At 49.3% G+C, this 17,742-nt stretch overlaps 1 protein-coding gene across 1 annotated transcript in view; it reads right to left on the reverse strand.

The window, feature by feature from the left end:
* Positions 1–460: 460 nt before the first annotated feature.
* Positions 461–17,742, reverse strand: part of CD5 (CD5 molecule) — a 32,705-nt gene continuing 15,423 nt past the window's right edge. Inside the window, exons 3-11 of the mRNA XM_043970941.1 lie at positions 16,828–17,091; positions 16,024–16,086; positions 14,460–14,795; positions 10,450–10,719; positions 9,596–9,721; positions 7,891–7,944; positions 7,083–7,202; positions 3,132–3,223; positions 461–684 (exon numbers count right to left, since the gene is read on the reverse strand). Of these exons, the coding sequence (XP_043826876.1) occupies positions 3,135–3,223; positions 7,083–7,202; positions 7,891–7,944; positions 9,596–9,721; positions 10,450–10,719; positions 14,460–14,795; positions 16,024–16,086; positions 16,828–17,091 (1,322 nt within the window). The 3' untranslated portion in view covers positions 461–684; positions 3,132–3,134. The remainder of the gene's footprint in view (positions 685–3,131; positions 3,224–7,082; positions 7,203–7,890; positions 7,945–9,595; positions 9,722–10,449; positions 10,720–14,459; positions 14,796–16,023; positions 16,087–16,827; positions 17,092–17,742) is intronic.

Raw genomic sequence — 17,742 nt, forward strand, 5'->3', positions numbered from 1 at the left:
TCTCACCCTGTCCCCATCTCCGTCCCCATCTCTGTCTCTCAAACACAGACACACACATACCTGCACACGTACACGCACACACGTGGCAAGCCTGCTCACGTTTGCATCCCTTCTTGTCTCGGGAGCTCTGGAATGAAATCTCAGGGAATGTTCAGACTTCTCAGGTTGTATAGAAAGCATTATTTACACAAAACATTAAAAACATTCTCATCCAAAGATACCAGTGTGAATTCTTTCCTGCTCCTCATTAGAGGAAGGGTCTGGAGTTGGAGGCCTGGAGCAGGGAAGGCCGGCCCTTTCCAGCGACACTGTGGCCGTGGGCCCCGGGGGGGGTCAGGAGGCAGCTGTGGGCCCTGTGGCCAGGGGATGTGGCTCTGGGAGCCCCTGGCCCTTTCCCAGGGGAAGCCTGTGTTCTGCAGGCAGGGCCTTGCATTTCACAGAGATGGGAAGGATGGGAAGGGAAGGACTGGGGGAGGGGGGGTTGGGGAGGCGTTCCCTGGGTTGGGGGGAGGCAGGGATGGAGCCACTCCTGCAGGGGAAGGAGGGCAATGAGACATGGTAGTGGTGACTTTACTTCTGCCCCTTCACAGCTGGAAGTAGAATCGGGAAATCATGAGTTAGGACTTCAGAAGGTTCTCAGGAAGACGTCTTGTGCCTAGAGACACGGCTTATTCACAGGTCAGCCTGGACGATAAGAAAACAAGGCATTAACAGGAAGCATCACATCATCGGCTTGGGCCAGAGAGGCCGGGTGTGAGCTGGGAGCAGGATCGAGTAAATGACAGTCAATCCAAGGAGAACAGAAGGAGACTCCACCCGGAGGCAATGCCCCCGGCTCCTTCAGCCCTCCATGGGTCCCCGTAACCTCAGGGCTGGAAGGGACCCAGCCTTAGCTGAAGCACAGATTCCCACGATACCAAGCCCAGCCATAGTCTCTGCTTGCTGACCTCCACTGACAGGGAACTCACTACCTACTGAGATAGCCCAATCAGCACCTCTGTGGTTTCTACTCATTGGTCTGAGATGGAGAAAAATTTTGATTTCTCTCCCCCATGATAATAGCCTTTTAAACATTCAGACATCAAATCTATTCCCCAAGCTGCCTCAACCCCACCCAGTCATCTTCTCTCCATGCTGAACCCGGTCTCTCTCCCCACGCCTGCATCCTCTCTCTGCAATTATTTAAACCAGTCAATCAAGAAGCATTCTTTTGGGGGGGGGGGGCAATGAGGGTTAAGTGACTTGCCCAGGGTCACACAGCTAGTAAGTGTCAAGTGTCTGAGGTCGTATTTGAACTCAGGTCCTCCTGAATCCAGGGCCCGTGCTCTATCCACCCGCACCACCTAGCTGCTGCACTGTCTCCATCTAAAGGGCGGACAGCTCTTTGTAAACCAAAGCCTCTGGGCAGTTTTAAACTGCCGAGATGCCCCGAGACCTCGGTGTGAGCTGCTGGGGCTGGTCAGCGCCCCTTTGGGATAGAAAAAATGCCGTCTTCGGAACCAGATCTGCTGCCTCTGCTTCTGGGACTCTGTCCTCCTGTGTAAAATGGGAGAGCCGGGCCCTGAGAGCCCGTTAGTGCTCAGGCTTGTGACCCCTTCTCCAGCCCCTGCTCTGGAGGACAGGGAGATGGTGGAAGGTGCCAAGGAGGCAGGGAGGAGAGGAGGAGAATCAAGACACAGTGTCCACGAGTGGCATTGTCAGGGAAAAAAAAAAAAAAAAGCAGACGTAGGGGCAGCTAGGTGGCGCAGTGGATAAAGCACCAGCCCTGGATTCAGGAGGACCTGAGTTCAAATCCAACCTCAGACACTTGACACTTACTAGCTGTGTGACCCTGGGCAAGTCACTTAACCCCAATTGCCTCACTAAAAAGAAGAAGAAGAAGAAGAAGAAGAAGAAGAAATGGGAATGTTTGACCCCCCAGTTACAAAATCTGGGTTCAAATACTGTCTTTGACGCTTGTATTTGTGTGACCTTGAGCAACTGAATCACTTCCCCTTTGAGAGTCAAGATGGGGTAGAAAGAGCACTGGACTTGGAGGAAGGAGACCCGGGTTTGAATGCTAGCTCAGTTGAACCCTGGGCAAGTCACTAGACTTCTCCGTCTCAGTTTCCTCATCTATAAAATGGAGATGACGGGGTGTAGTGAGGATCAAATGAGAGATTCATAAGGGGCTTTGAAAACCTTAAACACCCCACCAGGTGGCTGTCTGGTGGCCCTTCTGTTGCAGTAGCCAGACTTCACTCAAGCCTTTCCACTTTGCTATGTGGCTGGCTTAGAGAGGGCCACCTCCCTGTCACGGGGAGATCTCTAAGTATGGGCCTCTCTGCAGGCCAAGTCGGTGCCCTCATCCATAAAGTCGGGGTGATGATGCTGGGGGACCCACCTCACAGACGGGAGCTGGGATCAAATGAGACAATAAACACCAAGTGCTTTGCAGACCCCAGATTGGTATAGACGGGTCGGTCCCCAGTGTTATCATCTCTGATGTCTGCCCCCTCTGACTCATAAGCTGTAGGCCAGAGACCCAGGAAAATGGGAAGGGACCTCGGACGCTGTCCAGTCCAACTCTGTCATTTTACAGAGGCCGGGGAGGTGAAGTGACTTGGTGCGGTCTCCTCGGTGGTAAGTGCCTGAGGCAGGATTGGGATCCAGACCAAGTCCCTGCCCTGGTCCCTTCTTTCCACTGTTCGAGGCTGCGGCCACATTTGCATGATTCGTCATCAGTGAAACCACTTCCTCTGTGGGGGCTGGTCCCCAGGAGAGAGCCGGCTCCCTCCCTCCAGGAGCTGTGGCTCCCCGTGCCCTTAGTCCCAGCTAAAACTCCATGTTCAGGAGCAGCCTTGCCCAAGCCCCCTTCCTGCTGGTGCCTTGCCTCTGGATCATCCCCACTTTATGCCCGGGAGTTCTGGTCTGTACACAGTGGATGCCAGGTGGGCTCCCTCGTTACACGTGGAGCTCCTTGGGAACACAGGGTATCCTTCACCCTTCTTTGTGTTCCTGGTGTATAACAAGGCTCTGCGGGCAGAATGCTTGTCCCCTGTGTCTGCCACGGTGCCAGGCTCTCCGGGCTGGCAGGAGAGCAAGGCTGGCATCCTCAGTTCTCTGGGGAATTGGGCGGCCCCTGGACTCACCTGTCACAGCCTCTGGGCCCCGTGCAGGTCATAGTCGCTGTCAGAGGAGTTATCTGGCGGGTTGGAAGACCGATTCAGGGCTCCTTCCAGAGCTGGAGAGAGAAAGCAGAGGCTGCTTCTCAGTGACCTAGAGAGGGCAGAGCTTGTCGGGGAGCCCCAGGCCACACTCTTCCTAAACCCAGAGCTCAGACCAGTTGGAAGAGGTGGATGCCTCTGTCCTGACTGGCTCCTAATGGGTGGCTGTTCAGTTGTTGTCAGCCCTGTCCAACCCTCTGGGACCCCATTTGGAGTTTCCTTGGCAGAAACACTGGACTGGTTGGCCATTTCTTCCTCTAGCTAATTTTTTTGGGGGGGCAATGGGGGTTAAGTGACTTGCCCAGGGTCACACAGCTAGTAAGTGTCAAGTGTCTGAAGCCGGATTTGAACTCAGGTCCTCCTGAATCCAGGGCCGGTGCTTAATCCACTGCACCACCTAGCTGCCCCTCTCCAGCTAATTTTACAGAGGAAGAAACTGAAGCAAGAAGAGTTAAGTGACTTGCCCAGGGTCACACAGCTAGTGAGTGTCTTGAGGCCAGATTTAGACTGGAGAAAGTGAATCATCCTGACTTCAGGCCTGGCATTCTGTGCACTATGGCGCCACCTAGTGGCTCATCTTAGGTGTGGATAAAAATCCTTTAATGCAAGACAGTGTGTTTTAGTGAAAGGGGGCCTTGGATTCAGGAGACCTGCATTCAAATCCTGGCTTTGCCACTTCTGACCTGTAGGAATATGGGCAAGACATGTCCCATCTCGGGGTCTCAGTTTCCTCATCTTATTTATTTATTTATTTATTTATTTATTCATTCATTCATTCATTTATTTATTTATTTATTTATTTATTTATTTATTTATTTATTTATTTATTTATTTATTTATTTATTTACTCACTCACTTATTTATTTATTTATTTATTTATTTCCTCATCCTTTTCTTAGAAAGAGGAGCCTTTTGTCTTCTTCAATGAGGACAGGGTAGAATGCAATATAGTTGTTTTTTTTTTCTTTTACTTACCCCACAATTTTTATTTCCAAATTGCCTCCCAAGTCCATTACGATTTTGGGAGTGTGAGGTAAAGAGAGGAGCAAGATAAGATCTGAATATTGTTTTCCAGATGCCCAAACATCTAGAAATGGGCAGCGGTGGGGCAAAAAAAGAATCTGGGAATGAGAAAAGCCCTGAGCATCAACTAGGTCTCTGACAGGATAGGCAGAGGGCTAGAATGGGGAAGCAAGAGGTGTTGTGGGCAGGTGGTGAATCCTCATTGTCCAGTCCTGGCTCAGATGCATGCTCTTATTTGCCAGGATTTTCTTCAACATTTTTGTTGATGATCTTCCTCTATAGATTTCCTTCTCTGTTTTATCCTTCCCTGGTTTAGGTATTGGACCTATATTTGCTTTATAAAAGGAGCTTAACAGAGTGCTTTCCCCATCTTTGTTTTTTTTTTTTTAATTTTTGCTTTCCCCATCTTTGAGATATATCTGTTTATACTCAGCTTAAACTCCCATCCAACCTAATAAACTTTCATTAAGCACCATTATATTCGAGGCGTTATTTTAGGAGCTGGGGGTACAAAGACAAAATTGAAAAAAATAGTCTTTTCCCTCAAGATTATATTATAGAAGGGGAGGGGGCAGCAAAATATCCACATGATAATTTGAGGAGGAGGAAAGAAAGCTAGACTTGGAGTCCAGTGATCTGGTCAACTCTGCCACTTACTGCCTGCCTGAGTAAGTTACTGAACCTCACCTTCCACACCTGACCTCTGTTTTCTTCTCTGATCAGTGAAGGGGGTTGGTCTCAATGGCTTCTAACATCACTTCCTGCTCTAAATCTCGCGTCTGGCGTGTGGGCCTGTGATGGACAAGTGCTCAGGACATTCTGAATACAACAAAGCATCAAGTTCTAAAGCTGCTGGGCTTTGCTCTGCTCCCTGTCCCTCCCCAGTCTGCCTGTCACTTCTGCAGCCACTATACGGTCCCCAACTAGTCTGGAAGACGGGTGGTGCCTTCCTAAGTATCTGCAAAGAGGCCCAGGAGACAGAGGCCAAAGCAGCAGTGGGCACTCAGGGCTGGCCTGGGGTCTCGGGGAGCAGCTGGCCCTGATGTCCGGGTGATGGTAATGGCCTCAGGATGCATTACCACAGTAAGTGAGGTTGTCTCTCTGGGGGCTGCCCAGGCCTCTGTCTCCCCGGGGGCACCTCGTTGTCTGGGGCTGTGCCTACTTCCGTGCCTGCCTCCCACAAATGCGCTTCTGTATTCTGGAAGAGGACCAGAACGACATCACCTTGTTGGGGACAAGGTACAGTGTGGCTGCCGTGGCTGATCAGACCACGCGAGGTTCTGCCATTGGTCCAGCAAAAACACCCTCTAGTACTGTTGGGATGTCCGTGGGCATGGGGGGAGGTCGGCGGAGGGGGTGCTCCCCGTGCCCCCACCCCCTTTCTTTGTTAGAGTCGGGGTAGGGGGTGAAGTGTAGGTAGAGTCCTGGACTTAGAATCAGGGAGACCTGAGTTCCAGTCCTGCCCTAAAACTGACTAGCGCTATGACTCGGAGCAAACCTCTTTCCATTTCCCTTTCCTCATTTGTAGCAGCAGGGGCTGGGACTAGATAGATACTTTCTGAGTTCCTGGCCTGTTCTAGATCTGGAATTCTAGGCCACCTGATTTTATTAATTTGAAAATATTTGTAAACAAACACCAAGTAAACGAGCATTTCCATATGCAAAGTATAACAGAAAAAAGAATTGCATATAAACTGTAAATCTCTCTTATAAACAGTATATTTTTTTCTTTTGAGGCAATATTAAATGGGGGGGGGGGTAAATAAAGCTGGGAATCTATTAGGAATCCCTTGAAATTTCCCTAGAAATCCTTCTTTTCTTTTCTTTTTTTCCGCGGGGCAATGGGGGTTAAGTGACTTGCCCAAGGTCACACACCTAGTAAGTGTCAAGTGTCTGAGGCTGGATTTGAACTCAGGAACTCCTGAATCCAGGGCCGGTGCTTTATCCATTGCGCCACCTAGCCGCCCCCAAATCCTTCTTTTAAAGGACATAATGAATTCAACATATTCTTTTCAAAACTCTTCTGGTTGTCTGATTTCTACTGACCTTTGCGCTGTTTTCTTCTTTGCATCAGAAAATGCTTCAATGTCTCACTTTAAAAAAATATTTCCCTTTAAATGCTCTCCAAATCCAGAAAAAAACCAACAACTGTGGAATCTGGATGCAGATCAAACCATACTATTTCTATTGTTTTTTGTTGTTTTTCTTTTTTGAGGTTTTTCCTTTTTGTTCTAATTCTTCTCTCATAACATGACTAATGCAGAAATATGTTTAATGTGATTATATATATATATATATATATATATATATATATAAACCTATATCAGATTACTTGCTGTCTTGGGGAGGGGGGAGGGAGGGGAGGGAGGGAGAAAAATTTGAAACTAGAAATCTTATAAAAACAAATGTTGAAAACTATCTCTACATGTAAATGGAAAATAATAAAATATTTATATGGAAAAAATATTCCTTTAAAAAAATTTTGGGTAATCCCATCACTAGCCCTCTTGTCCTCCCTCCCCCAAAGTGAAAGGAACCTTTACATCAGATACACAAAGCAAAATAAAATGGATCCCTACACTGTTGATAGCCAAAGAGACCCCGTCACGAATCCCACACCTCCTCCTTGTGACCCTGGACAGGCTCCTTCCCCTCCCTCTCTGAACCCCAGTTCCCTCATCTGCAAGCTGAGGGCACTGACCCCTGCATCACTAGCCTCACTGGGGTTGTTGAGGGGCAGACACGATATGAGCCCCCGTGTCTTCCCTTGGGAAGGTCGATCCAGCTGGGGATTTCTCAGCTATGATCCCATCCCTGGCTACCCCTATTCCTAGGAATCCTGCTTCCCTTTACCTGGATAAGCCGAGAGGCGGGAATGCCTGGGAGGCTGGCTGTATTCATTCTCCACATTTGAGGCCCTGGGGTTCTCCGCTTGGGACCGGACAGTCACGGTGTGGTTGCGATGGAAAGACACTGGATGATCATAGACAGGAAGAGTCAGGCCTCTACTTACCTCTGGTGGAGGGCCCTTCTTGCTATTCCCTTGTGGGTCCCCTTTTGTGATCTCCCCTGGGGCCCCCCTCATCCCCTCTCCCTTTCAGTCTGTGTTACATTTAGGGAAGCCCTAATTCCTATAGAGACTTTGGATGGGTAATCATTCAGCTGTGGGGCCAAAGCCTTAGGGAAAGCTAGAATCCCCGGGGATGGGTCAGGAGGCTGGCTCTTAGTGAGCCTGGACTATGGACTTGACAACTTTCAGCAGCCGGTCAGCTGGGACCATTTCTGGGGCCAGAGCTGACCTCAGCCTCAGCAGCCTGATGCTGTGGTGTGCTAGAGGCCCGGAGCCAAGGCCACAGCAGAGAGGAGACAAGGGGCAGTGGTGAGAGCTACAGGCTGCTTAACCACCCGCCTGGCCAGGAAGCCTCTGAGACCCCTTTCTCCTCCAGGTGAGAAAACCTCTACAGCCTCTGCAGACCACAGCAGTGGTGGCCATTGAAGGGATGGAGCAGATGCTGAGAGCAGTCATCCTCCCTCCTCCCTCCTCCTCCTCCTCCTCCTCCTCCTCCTCCTCCTCCTCCTTAATGGGAAGCTCATTCAGGGCCTCATGGTCCTTTCTTTGGAGGGGCAGAGCAGGGGGAGCTGGCTCGAAGGGGCCTCTTACCATTCTGGTTCACTCCCGTTGGACCAATCCACTGGCGCTGCTTCTTCTGACGGACTGAGCAACAGAGAGAAACAAGGGGTTAGGGGCTGGAGGCTGGGGAGCATCCAGGCCTCCCAAAGGAGGCTACTCTGTGGAGCAGAGAGGGGGCCAGGCTGGGGCCCAGGATCCTGCTCCCGACCTTGCTGTAGGATTCTTCCTGTACCTGTTGGTTCCACAGCAGAGAGGGATCACTGATAGTACCTGGTGGCTGGCTCGGAGTCAGAGGACCTGAGTTCAAATCCTGACCTTGGACAAGTACCTCAGTGTCCTCGCTTGTAAAACGAGGGCCTGGACTGTCTGATTGCCAAGGTCCCTTCCACCTTAAGGCTCCCATTTATAAGCAGCATCTCTGGGAGTCAGCAGTGGGTGGGACTCCTGCCTGGGTTAGCCTCGGGGCCTCGGGCTCTCCCAGTCTGCACCACCTCCTTCCTCCTTAGTGTAGGGATGTCACATGTGCCCGCCCCAGATGGAGCCCAGTAACTGTCAGAACTTTCTCCACTCCAGAGTCATCTTCCCCAAGTGTGAGTTTGCCCTTGTTCCCTCCTGAACTCAGGGAAGGACAGCGGCCCCCTCATTCCTCCAGGACCAGATAGAAAACCTCCCTGCTTGGCATCTGAAGCCCTTCACAGTCTTTAGAATCTCTACAGTGGGCCCGTGGCTCCTTGCCCAAGTCTCCCTCCTCCATGCCTTTTCCCTAGCTGTGCCCCACACCTAGAGTGCCTTCCCTGCCTGCCCCTCCCAGCTTCCCTGACCTCCTCCAAGCCTCAGACCCCCCCACCTTGCAGGTGGCCTTCCTGCCCCCCTCCCCTGCAGGTGGCCTTCCTGAGCACCCCCCCCCCGAAGGTGGCCTTCACGCTCCCCCCCTTCTCTCTGGGATGGCCTCCCATGCACTCTGCTCTGCAGAGACTGTGTGCCCTGGGTCACTGGCAGGTGACATTGGGATGGGACCCCCTAAGGGTAGGGCCTGGCTTGTTCACTTTCTTTTTTTCTTTTTATTTATTTTTATTTTTGTGGGGCAATGAGGGTTAAGTGACTTGCCCAGGGTCACACAGCCAGTAAGTGTCAAGTGTCTGAGGCTGGATTTGAACTCAGGTCCTCCTGAATCCAGGGCCGGTGCTTTATCTACTGCGCCACCTAGCCGCCCCCTTGTTTTATTTATTTTTATTTTTATTTTGGCTCATTCACTTTCTTTGCATCCTTAGTGCTTGGCATAGTTCTTGGCATATAGCCCGTACTACATACACGCTTTTCCACTAATTGGCCAACTGACCAGGCCTGGAGTTCTTCCCAAGGGCTCGATGCCAGACCGCTATAGCATGGCAGGCTTCTGCACAGAATGTCAGCACCTGTTGGGCACTCGAGAGATCAAATTATCATCTTACAGAGAAGGAAACTGAGGCCCAAAGAGAAGCGACTCACTGGAAGGGACCCTAAAGGTCATTTAGTCCAGTCTCATTCACTGGACAGAGGAGAAAAGTGAAAGCCAGAAATGGGGTCGATCTCTGTCTCTCTGTCTCACTGTCTCTGTCTCTGTCTTTGTTTCTCTGTCTCTGTTTCAGTCTTTGTCTCTGTCTGTCTCAGCTTCAGCCTTTCTCTCCTTCATCTTTTTCTTTTTCTCTCTCAGGAAAACAGGAAGCTGCCTGGGATTAGGGAATCTGCTACTTACATTTCTTCTCTAGTTTCTTGTAGACCACAGGCCCACATACCACAAGCAGGATTGCCAGGAGGATCAAGGTCAGAATGATGCTCATCACAGTGCCTGCCCCAGGCCCAGATGCATTTGGGTCCTGGCCTAAGAGAAGGCAACAGTGTTAGTGTTGAATCTGGATCTCAGTGAGTAGAGTTGTAACTAGGGCAGGGCAAATGGGTCTTTGTCTCAGGGAGCTGAAATTTAAAGGCTGTTCCACATATACCCCTCCAGTAGACAGAAAACCACTGAGTCTAGGATTTGGCATGAGCGATTTGTTAAAACAGAAAGGTACTAGATAAAACATTTCTTTCTCTTTGTAAGCTGTGCCCCAAGCGTTCTCCATCCAGCTCCCCTTTCCTGGTGCTGGCTATCTCAGCAGTCCCTGTCCATGGGAACCGGTACCTGGGGGGTCATGTCTGTTACCATGGAACGGTGTCCTGGCTTCTCCTCTCATGAGATCTTGCATTCTGAGGTTTGAGGTCCCTGCCTGAGATCTCACCTTTCACCCTGACTGTGTCCCAGGAGAAATTTCTCCTGGGTGCCAAATCACTAGTCTCTTTGTGCCTGCGATGTCAGACGTCATCTCTGACGTTTATTTTTCTATCCATCCGATCCTTATCTGTTATCTATTCGAGGACTCTTGCTACTTTGGTTTCTATTCTGTACCACCCTCTTGAGCTGGATTGAGGCACCCTCTGTGCCAGGCTCTATGCTAAGCTCTAGAGACAGACAAAAACCAAAGGGATGAAGCAATCCCAGCTCTCAATCCCCCTTCCCTCTTCCCCAGACTGAGGCACAACCCTTGGCCAGCGGCGGATCTCCCAGCTTACACTCAATCATCACGCCTTTGCAGGATGGGTGTCCTTGACTGAACGTGTAGCAATGGGAGAGGTTCTCGCGTTTGCAGAAGAGCATTCTGTCTGTTGCCGACATGTCCACCTGGGAGACCAGGCTCCCACAGTGCTGCGCGTGGCACACCTCTTCCCAGTTCCTCTTGGTTCCACACAGGCCTTTCCACTGACCCTCAAAGTACACTTCCACCCTGCCCTTGCAGGGGCTGCTTCCACCCCTCAGTCGGCTTTTCACCTTTGGCTGGAAATCTGAAATGAGGAGAATTGGGAAGGAGAGAACGTGAAGGAAGAATCATGCCTGGCTGATGTCTTCAGGAGGGGAGGGGTCTGCAGCCCTGGGCCTGGGCTGTCCAGCCCTGTCTCCATTTCCCCAAGCCCATCCTGCTACGCACTGGCTCTTCGGCTTAGTTTGCTCATTCCACATCAAAGAGATGGAAGCAACCCAAAAAGGAAGTCTTCCTCTCTTCCAACAATGGGCTCTATTTGTCGGAATGGCTTCCCTGCACAGGTATACGGCCTCTGAGGTCTTGTCTACCTCTATATCTAGTAACCTAGGCTCTGGCTCTCTCTCTCTCTCTCTCTCTCTCTCTCTCTCTCTCTCTCTCTCTCTCTCTCTCTCTCTCTCTCTCTCTCTCTCAATCATGGCTAAGTGACTTGCCCAGGGTCACACAACTAGTAAGTATCTGAGGCTGGATTTGAACTCAGGTCCTCCTCACTCCGGAGCCGGTGCCCCAGGGTTCTCAATTAGCACCTCCACCTAGGTCCTCCTCCACTTCAGCATCCCCATTTGTCCGTCTTTCACCAATGGAGGCAGTGTGCTATGGAGAAAAGACCACGGACGGGAGTCGGTGGGACTGAGGACACACATTTGTTGTCTCTGTGACCACTGTCTTTCTAGGTCTCAGTTTCCTTGCTCGCACTGGCAGTCTATGTGTTACATTGGTATCAAGAAGACCTACAGTTCTACCTTTTCTGCTTTAAATGGGGACTTGACCTAGATGTAAAGGGTCACATGTAAACAGATTAGAGAAACATGGAAAAGCTACCTCTCAGATCTATGGACCAGAGAAAAGTTCAGGGCCAAACAAGGAACAGAGAAGGTCATAGAAGATAAAATAGAGAAATTTGATTTTATAAAATTAAAGGTTTTTGCACAAATAAATCTAAGATTAAAAAAGAAACAATTATTGAAAAATATTTTTTCCAATAAAAGGAAATTTTTTTTCAAAAAAAGGGAAAATATTTGAAGCAAGTTTCTCTGATAATGGTATAATTTCCAAAATATTTAAGGAACTGATAGGAATTTATAAGAAAACGAGCCATTTGACTTCAGAAAAACCTGGAAAGACTTAAGTGGACTGATGCTGAGTGAAGTGAGTAGAACCAGGAGAACATTATACACAGTAACAGCAACGTTTAGTGATGATCAACTGTGATGGACTTAGCTCTTCTCAGCAGTACAATGATCCAAGACAATTCCAAAGGACTCATGATGGAAAATGCTCTCCACATCCAGAAAAAAGAACTGTGGAATCTGTATGCAAATTGAACCATACTGTATCTACTTTTTGTTTGTTTGTTTGTTTTTTTGAGTTGTTTCCCTTTTGTTCTGATTCTTCTTTCACAACATGACTAATACAGAAATATCTTTAATATGATTGATTGCACATATATAACCTATATTGGATTGCTTTCTGTCTTGGGGAGGGGGGAGGGAAGGGAGGAAGGGAGAAAAATTTGGAACTCAAAATCTTATAAAAACGAATGTTGAAAAAGATCTTTATATGTAACTGGAAAATAACAAAATACTTTCATGATTAAAAAAAGAAAAAGAGCCATTTTCCAATTGATAAATGGATCTGAACGGGCAGTTTATATGAACAAGCAAGAGAGAGACCCAGGTTATGAATAGACATATGAAAAATTCTCCACTACTAAGTAGAGAAATGCAAATTGAAGCAATTCTGAAATCTCAACTCATGCCCATCTGAGTGGTATAGATGACAAAAACAGGAGAATAAGAAATGAAGGAGGGGCTATGGCAAAACAGACACAGTGATGTGCTGTTGGTAGAACTATGAATGTGTACAGCCATTCTGGAAAACAATGTGGAGTTATAAACAAAAAGTGATTAAACAGTGCATGCCCTTTGACTGAGCTATACTACAGTTAGTCCTGTACCCAAGAGAGACCAAAGAACGAGGGAAAGTCCTTTATGTAGAAATGTATGTAATTATAGCAGGGGTGTGTATGTGTGTGAGTGTGTGTGGTGGTAAAAATACTGGAAACTAAAAGGATGCCCATTAACTGAGTAATGGCTGGATAAATTGTGGTATATGAAGGTGAAGAAGTTCTATTGTTCTATGAGAAAGGAGAAAATAGATGATTTCAAGAAATGCGAAAATACTTCTATGAACTGATGCAGAGTGAAGTGAGAAGAACCAGATGGACAATTTATACTGTAACATCAATATTATAAAGACGAATAATTTTGAGGACGTTTATAAACTGATGAAGACTCAAATGAGCAGAACCAGGAGAAAAAGATATAATACAATACCATTCATGATTCCAGAAACATACCATCATTACAGAGAGGTGATGGATTTAGGGGTAAGAATGAGACAAACACTATATACTTTATCATCTATCTATCTATCTATCTATCTATCTATCTATCTATCTATCTATCTATCTATCTATCTATCTATCTATCTATCTATCATCTATTTGTGTGTATACCCATATATCCACTTTTGCATATATATTTGTGTATGTACACACACACATATATTTATGTATAGACACTGGGGAATTTGGCTTGCTTGACTATGAATATCTGGGTTTTTTCATTTAAATTTTTATTTTCAGTTCTAAATTCTCTCTATCTATTGATATCTCTATACCTTTATATCCCCCCACCTATTGAGAAGGCAAGAAATATGATATCTATTATATAATATGGATTTATCCATTCATGTTTGTTATAAGAAATTTGCTTTTTTTCTTTTCTTTTTTTAAAAAATGGAATAGGGGGTGGGAGAGAAAATAGATATATGTTAATTAAAAAACAATTAAAATAGAGAGATAGAGGTGCTACCAATGTGAACTTTTACATTCACTTTCAGATGAGGTCACTGTATTATTAGTTTTACTTTTTTATAAGAGACCTCTCAGGAAGTGAGAAGAATCTGTAAATGTTTACAATGTAAAAACAAAATACATCAATAAAAAAGGAAAGTGTAAAAATAGAAAATATGGGGATTGGACTCAATGACCGCTACGGTCCCTTCCCCCTCTGACTCTATGTCCCTCTAAGCCTAAGCATCAGAGACAATATTTGAACTCAGGTCCTCAGATTTCCCATCTCATGCTCCTTCCTCACCCCTGTGCAGGCTGGAGTCATGGACCATCAAACCCGAGTTCAGCACCACCATGTGTGGTCCAGCCCGATCTCTTTGCTAATACTTTATTTAAAATGTTTGTATCAATATTCATCAGGGAAATTGGTCTCTAATTTTCTTTCTCTGTTTTGGCTCTTCCTGGTTTGCTTCTCAGCACTGTCTCATCTAGATGGATCTCACATGGGTCATGGGTTCTGGCCAAGTTCTCTTCCTCTTGGCTCTCTCCCCTCCCCCAAGTTAGACCTTTTTCCTCTATGGCCTTTTATTAATGCTGTTCACTTGGAATATCCTCCGTCCCACTCTGCCTGCTGCTTATTTAGCTTTTAACCCAGTTTAGTCATTCCCCCATCACTCTTCCCTGATCTCAAAGGCCTCCCCCTTAGAGTTCATATCACATTTGGTTTGCACCCTTTGAGCATCATTCTCTATTTTGGTTCCTCAGCTCCTCGATAGACTGTGAGGTCCTATACCTCCTTCTGTGCTGGGCTCTGCATACAGTAAATGCTTTATAACTATTGGATGAAGGAAAGAACTACTGCATTCATTTCACTGAAGAGGAAACTGACCTGGGCAGGGCTCACTCACCAGAGCAGATGATGGAAAGGGTTCGGTTTTGTGCACAGCCCCTCTGCTTCTGGAAGACCTCGCCCAGGAAGCCATTCTTGGGATTCCTGACCTCCCAGAGGATCTCCAAGGGCTTTAGTTCCTTCAGGTTCCCTGGGTTTGTCTTCTCTGCTGCTGTGTCCAGATGGTCCAGGAAGGCGCCGCAGTTCAGGGTCTCGCAGATCTTATCTCCCAGGGACTTGGTCCAGTTGCTGGGGTTGTAACAGATGCTCCCCCCAGCGCTTCCTTTGTAAAACTCAACCACACCCGCACAGCGGAGTTGCTCCTTCCCCTCCACCAGGCGAAACCTTAAAGGGCCTGGGAGGAAAGCAAACACAGAGAAGGGGAGAGATGAAGGACCCGGGAAGAGGCAGGAGCGCCCTTCCTCAGGTTGAGATAGACAACCGGGGCTGGGAGATGGAAGTTGTCGGCAGGTTCCAGACTGGGATTCTCAACGATTTAACCGAGGCTTGGCCTATGAGGACCTGATGATGGACTATGCAACCTCTCGGCCCACCCCTCACTGATGCCTGTCCTTCTGTGTTGCCTTAAGTTGTCCCCTTTTCTCCCTCCACCTGGTCCCCACTGATCTCTGCTCTGCCTGTGCTCTCTAAGGCACCTTCTGGCTGCGGGTCAGTGTGGGGCAGAGCAGCACGGGGAGAGGAGAGGCAACATCCGGGGGTCTTGGCTTCCTTTACCTTCTCCTCCATAACTGAATAGGACTCGTGATTCTCACCCCAGGTTCATAAATCCCTAGTTATGGCTCTGTGGTGCCTCATGGGGGTGACAGAGGCCCACGCCCTGATCCTCTGGAAGAGCAGAAGCTCAAAGGGGCCCAGAGCGTGCCCCTTTCTAGAGGTACCTCCACCCAGGTTGAGGGATAATCCAAATAAGCCCCTCCCCCTTCTTGCTCACACCCGCCAAGGTGGAAGTGGGTGGTGCCCAGAGGGATGAGTCATGAGATCTTAGGGTCTTCCAGTCCAAACTGCTCACTTTACAAATGAGGAACTGGAGGCCCAGAGAAGGGAAGGACTGGTCAGAGGTGGCACCCGTTGGGTGGCAGACATGGGACTCATGCCGAGTTCTTCCCGCCTATTTAGCTGTCCATCAAAGGATGCAAGCGCCCTGGGTCCCCACCCGGTATTTGGGCTCGACCTTTTCGGTCAAAGGGCCTGTGTATCCATCCTGTTTGAGCCTCAGGACAGCCCTGTAATTATTGTGTCCCACGTGTCCTACGAACATCCGAGGAAACAGAGGCCCAGTGGGGTGTGGGGGCCAGGGGGACTTGCCCAGAGACACATAGCTGAATTCAGGGACATTGGCATGATTCCACCCCAGACCTGCTCACACTCAGGTCCAGTGCCCACTTCTGCTTTCAATGAGACACCCGTGAAGCCGCCTGGACTAGTAGGGACCCTGCTGCCCCGTGGTCTGTGAACTCCTAGGAGAGGCCGGCCTAACCCCTGGGTCCCTGTGTTGGAATCCTCATTGTGCCCGGGGAACCTGGCCGGCCGGGGATGGGGGTGGGGGGCTCCTGTGCTCTTACCCGTGGGTTCGGCTGTGGTCACAGGGGGTCGTTGGGTGGTTGGAGGGGCCTTGGGAGGTGGTTCTGAAAGGAGAGGAAACCTTAGTTGAGTCGTGGGATGAAGCTGGAGCTTGACCCTAGGCCAGCTGGGCAGAGACTCAGAGAGGATGGGCAGCCCAGGCTGTAGAAGTCATCTGGGGACAGGTAGAGCCAAGGAGGGGCTGGGGTTCCCCCACTGCACACACCGGGCCCACAGCCCTTCACCCCTTCACCCCTGCAGAGGCCCCTTCTGGGAGCAGGCTTCCCTCCCATAGCCACTGGGACCGATTTCCCCTGAGGGGCAGTGTGCCCACCCTCCAAAACCCTTGTCTTCTGACAGGTCCCACCAGGCTGGGGTGACTCCCTGCACATGCTCTATAATTCATTATCCATTCCCCTACGCCTTGTGCGGTCCAAGTCCAGCCAAACTGGCCTTCTGCTGGTCCTCCACACATCTCCCACCTCTCAGCCTTTGCATGCAATGCTCCCAGTGCCTACATGAACTCCCCCTGCACCTCCAAGTCTTAGAGTCCCCAGTTTCCTACAAAGTTCTGTTCAAGGGCCACGTGAAGCCTTCCTTGACTCCTCCCCCCAGGTGCTAGCCCCCCAGTATCTTATCTTTATTTTGTGTTTATTCTACATGTGCTTATGAATGCGCAAGGCGGCGTCTATTCTAGGGGGATTCCTCTTGGCTATGCGTTGGCAGAGGCGGTCACTCTTACACTGGGGAGGCCATGATTCTCTCCCCAGGGAAGGGGAAGCACCGGGCCAGGGCCGGGGACTCACCTTGACAGATCACATGCAGCTCTGGATTGGAGACATTTGTGCCCACACGGGGGGAGAAACGATTCTGGAAGGAGCAGGCCATCTTTTCGGCGAGCATCTGGTCAGGGATATGGCCAGCCTTCCCAGCACTGAGGCCCAGCTTGCTGTACAGCTCGGGCAGAGCCTGCTGATTCTGGGTGTCCAGACACAAAGTGCTCTTGGTGCCACTGAGCTTGACCTCCAGGTACACCTGACATTGGGGGCCAGTCATGTCCCTGGGGGACCCTAGGGAGGTGCAGAAGAAGTTAGAAGGTGGACCTGGAGAATCTCTGGGCCCTGGGGACCCCCCAGCAGCTGGTCCTGGCTCCTGTTCCTCCCTCTCTGGTCCTTGTTCTCTGAGTGGCTGAAGCACCAGAGACAGATGCCCTACAAGGCCCCTTTCACCCCTAAATCTGTGCTTTGTGTGACCTGGGGCTGACCGCTTCCTTCCTCTGGGCCTCTGAGTCCTAACAGACAAATATATCTCCTTAGAACATGCTAAGAGCCCTGCACAGTGGGAAGGACAGATGTTCTCAACCCCATCCCACAAATGAGGAACCCACGAGACCCAGAGACACACAGACTCTTATCTAAGCTCACACAGCTGGGAAGGGCCAGATCCAGGTTTAGGCTCCTCATTTTACAGGGAAACTGAGGCACAAAGAAGGCAGCCCTCCAGAGGAATACCTGGTTTTCCCAATGCATCTCACAAAAAAATGGGTAGCGTTCCACCCCCACGCAGCGTGAATGTGTGAGTATGGTTATGAGACCTCTGTGTGAGCAAGACTTTAGTATTTATGTTGGGATGTGTGTGCTGTTTGTAGATGGGGTGTATGCCCGTGAGTGTGAGTGTGTGCCAGTGAGTGTGTGCCTATGTGTGTGTGTGAGTGCCTCAGG

Source organism: Dromiciops gliroides, chromosome 6, assembly GCF_019393635.1.
Source record: "Dromiciops gliroides isolate mDroGli1 chromosome 6, mDroGli1.pri, whole genome shotgun sequence".
Classification (NCBI taxonomy): Eukaryota; Metazoa; Chordata; class Mammalia; order Microbiotheria; family Microbiotheriidae; genus Dromiciops; species Dromiciops gliroides.